Raw genomic sequence first — 3,951 nt, forward strand, 5'->3', positions numbered from 1 at the left:
AAGAAGTTAATGTCATGGTTACACAAGAGCAACAAGAATTCTTGCAATTGGAAAGAGAGAAGATGAGAAAGTGAAGTCATAGTGAAGTAGTCGTTTATGTTGTATTAATCTCGCTTTGAATTTCTTGTATTAAACGTATCTAAGTTTGTTAAGTGCAATAAAAAAGTACTATGAGTTGCCCCCGAGTATTTATTTTTTGGCTTATTTTTTCTTCATTTTTCCACCTTGAGCATATTAACACTTCAAACTGATAATAAGCCAGCAAAAATGCTGGTAAATCAGCAGAAAAACAGCACCAAAACTAGCAGAAAATACTCCAAAAAAAAAACATCAAAGCACCTGAAAAATAGGAAAAAGAAACTGGTAAAACAATACAAAAAAAAAACTAGTAAACTATTATCAAAAACCAGTAAAAACAACATCAAACCAGCTAAAAACAGCAATGCAGCAGAAAAAAACAGCAAAATATTGATAAAGCCGTAGAAAAACAACAAAAAACAGTAAAACAAGACCAAAGTAGCTAAAAACAGCAATACAACAGTGAAACTGGTTAACTAGTAGTAAAAAACAAAAAAATAAATTATATTGACAAGCCAATAGTAAATAGAAAAAAATCAATTGGAAAATCAGTAAATTCTTTTGGGTAAAACATAAGAAAAACTGCAAAAAAAACAACATAAGCAATGCACTTAAACACACATAAGGAAAACAATTTTTTTGTGATTTTAAATATCATGCTGATTTCAACGATGTACATAGTGTTTCGTGATTATAGATATCAAGATGATCTCGATGGATCACAGAGCATTCTCTGATAATAGATATCATGATGACCTCAATGATCCACATAACATTCTATGAGTATAGATATTATGGTGGTCTTAATGGTCTGCACAACGTCTGTGACTATAGACAGCATGGTGGTCTTGTCGGCCCACAGAAGAACTTGTATTTTTTTTGTTGTGAATTGATGGGTTACATGAATTATTATTGTTGCACGAGTCTCTATTTGTGGCTTTGTTGGCCTATATATGGCTTCTGATAAGTTAAGATATACCACCAACATGGGTTGTGGTGCACTGATGAGAGTGTTTCACACTTAACCAGAGGTCTCGAATTTAAGCCCTGAGTATGGAGAAAATCCTGTTGGAAGCGCCACACCCGAATAGACCCTGTAGAGCGCGATCCGAATTTAATCGGAGCTCCACATCCTTGAAGAGTGTGGGAAGTAAATAGACAACCTTCCCAAATCCTGACCCACAGTCTAGACATTTTAAGTTAATATTTCTCATACCATCCTTATACCCAAGTAAAAATGGTCATCTTGAAGTTGTCCCTCTTAAAATTCTACAAGCAAGTATTACAATGAAGGAGGGTCATGTATGCATGTTAAGACATACATAAAGTGGTGACTATGTCGCTCAAAGAGGGGACCTTAAATATATATCAGATTCCTCCAAATGTACAAGTAAAGAAAGATCCGCCACAAAAATGAAGGGAAGAAACCCATGTCTAGAGCTATGCCACTGTAGAATCATTAACATTTATCGCAACTACAAAAATTGTGGATCTCTCGAGGAGATCAGGACAGGCAAGAGAGGAGAAAGAAAAGGATGACACTCAACTGCGAGTCAGGTTTCATTGTTTCAAGCTAAAGGTCCTCACAGATGTATACCTCTACCAGCTGATTCTGGGCATGTCAAATCTCATTCCAGCAGTGGCAATTTCTCTATTCCTTCTTCTCTAGAACTCGAGTCACAAGACCAAGAGCGATGGTTCTTCCTGATGCTCTGAGGGACACCCTTCCAAGACCCTTACATTTAGAATGCTCTTCAACGCAAATCATCCCTTGCAAAACTACCTAAACCATGACAAACAGATTAAAGTTAAGATCTCTTTTATAGCTAGAATCTTCGATGCACCCATTCCCACCAAAGACATTTTTTATTTATTTACTAAAATGATAAAACATAAGCATATCAATAGACATATAGTTGCTCTTGAGAGAAACCTCAATTATAGCATTCTGCTTTGCTAGAAGACATCTAGGTGATTTCTTGGTCTCCTTTCCAGTCTTTGGATCAAGCAAGGACAAAATCCTCACTACTCTTGCAGCCTCCTTAACATGGTGTACATGAAATTCCAACTGCACGTTTTCAAATATCCAGAGCTATTGAGTTATTAACTAGAAACAGATGTCATGCAACTCTGTAAATTTTGAGGGTAAAATGACAAGAGCTGCTACCTGAGAGCCAATTAAAATTGGAACAGCAATATCCAGGAGAAGAATCTTCAGTTCCAAATGATTTGTAACAGCAATAGGATATTCAGGGTGGCACAGCACATCCCCTGCCTTTACACGATTCACATCTATACCTTGTAGATTAACAGTGACATTGTCTCCGGCTTTTGCACTGTTACAGACCTGAGAATTATGTTCCAAAGAACGCACTGTTGCCATTTCTCTTGATGGCATAACTAGAACCTGACCATGTTAAGAATTTAGCGTTAGAAAAGACTATTATCCTTCCAAAGAATTTTTCATTCTTGTTACAAGGTCAAATCTTGTAGAATAGAAAAATAATCTGCACGTAACAAAAAATCACCAATGGTGCATTTACTGACAACATTAAACAATTGCTGTCCAATAGATGATTGCACCATACAAGCATTATGATGGCAATTGCAGTAATGACCTAACAGCATGTCCCAACAATGCCCTAACAAGATGACTGCGCAAGTATCTGTTAGTTATATTAGTCCTCTTTAACTCTATCACTCTGTTAACTTGAGCCCGTACACTCTAATTCACTGGTATCTTACATTACAGGGAGAAAAAAGAAGTGTCTTTGTGTTTCACCGTGTACCTATCTCATTATTGTCAACATGCAGATGTCCCTTCCAAGACAAGAAAGAAAGACATAAAACATAGAAGTAATCAAAACCACCTGAGGTTTCAATCCAGGCAAAGCCTTAGCTCAAACAACAATTGCCTTGAACTCCCATCCCCCCTCAGCACACACACCCCAAATAAAATTCAAAATACTGTAGAATATACAGTTAGAAAAGAGTTACACTCGGAGAAAAAAATGTAGAAGCACCTTGATGGAAAATTAGGACACAAGTTTACTTGCCTAATGCCTCCCTCAGCCCTTCCTAATGAGAGCATGGTATTTTGGCAGGTTAATTTGGGTGATGGTCAGACTGATGACATGATCTATAGGCACCAGTATAACTCCCTGTACAGTTATGACTCAAAAGTCCAAGTCTTCTAAAAGCATATATATCATAAAGGAGAAATATCTTTTCTAGATATGATACTTGATGAATTTAAATGTTGAGTGTCAAAATAAAGGAGAAGGATCTCTCATGCATTAGTGGGTAATTGAGTACCTTATCTCCAGTTTGAAGAGCTCCTGTCTCCAACTTTCCACATACTGACACCTGTCCTTGTGAGGGTAATTTAACGAGATCACATATCGGCATTAATATAGGCTTTGAGTAATCTCTTTGGGGAGGTTGGAGAGAGTCTATGGCGTCTAAAAGGCATGGACCTTGAAACCTGAAATAAACTTTCATTATTAACTACAAAAGACAATGGGAGCTTTGCGAGCTATTTGCGTACGACACTAAATTACCACAGAAATTTTGACTCCACAGCACAATCATCATTTTATCTAAGGAAAAAGGATAAATATACCCCCGAACTATCATAAATGGTATGCAGATACCCTCCGTCATACTTTTGGGACATTGGTGCCCCTGCCGTCTAAAAACTAGAGCATATATGCCCTTCACTCTAACGGAAGACTAAATAGGGACACGTGGCGCAATCTTATCCATCGATAAATGTCGGATCGGTGGATAAGATTATGACACGTGTATGCCCGTTAGTATAAAGGGTATATATGCTCTAGTTTTTGGACGGCAGGGACACCAATGTCCCAAAAG

The 3,951-nt window shown here is 37.3% G+C and overlaps 1 protein-coding gene across 3 annotated transcripts in view; it reads right to left on the minus strand.

Moving 5' to 3' along the window:
* Positions 1-14: 14 nt before the first annotated feature.
* LOC102603749 (HBS1-like protein) overlaps positions 15-3,951 on the minus strand; it is a 17,096-nt gene continuing 13,159 nt past the window's right edge. For 2 of the 3 annotated variants that reach the window (XM_006353746.2, XM_006353747.2), the window contains exons 8-11: positions 3,394-3,562; positions 2,246-2,485; positions 2,012-2,146; positions 1,416-1,861 (exon numbers count right to left, since the gene is read on the minus strand). In XM_006353746.2, coding sequence (XP_006353808.1) covers positions 1,730-1,861; positions 2,012-2,146; positions 2,246-2,485; positions 3,394-3,562 — 676 coding nt within the window. In that variant the 3' untranslated portion in view covers positions 1,416-1,729. Of the gene's footprint in view, positions 340-1,415; positions 1,862-2,011; positions 2,147-2,245; positions 2,486-3,393; positions 3,563-3,951 lie in introns of those variants that run through there. The other variant, XR_001474170.1, reaches the window with a different exon arrangement.

The sequence above is a fragment of the Solanum tuberosum genome, unplaced genomic scaffold (genome assembly GCF_000226075.1).
Source record: "Solanum tuberosum cultivar DM 1-3 516 R44 unplaced genomic scaffold, SolTub_3.0 scf00160, whole genome shotgun sequence".
In the NCBI taxonomy this organism is placed as follows: Eukaryota; Viridiplantae; Streptophyta; class Magnoliopsida; order Solanales; family Solanaceae; genus Solanum; species Solanum tuberosum.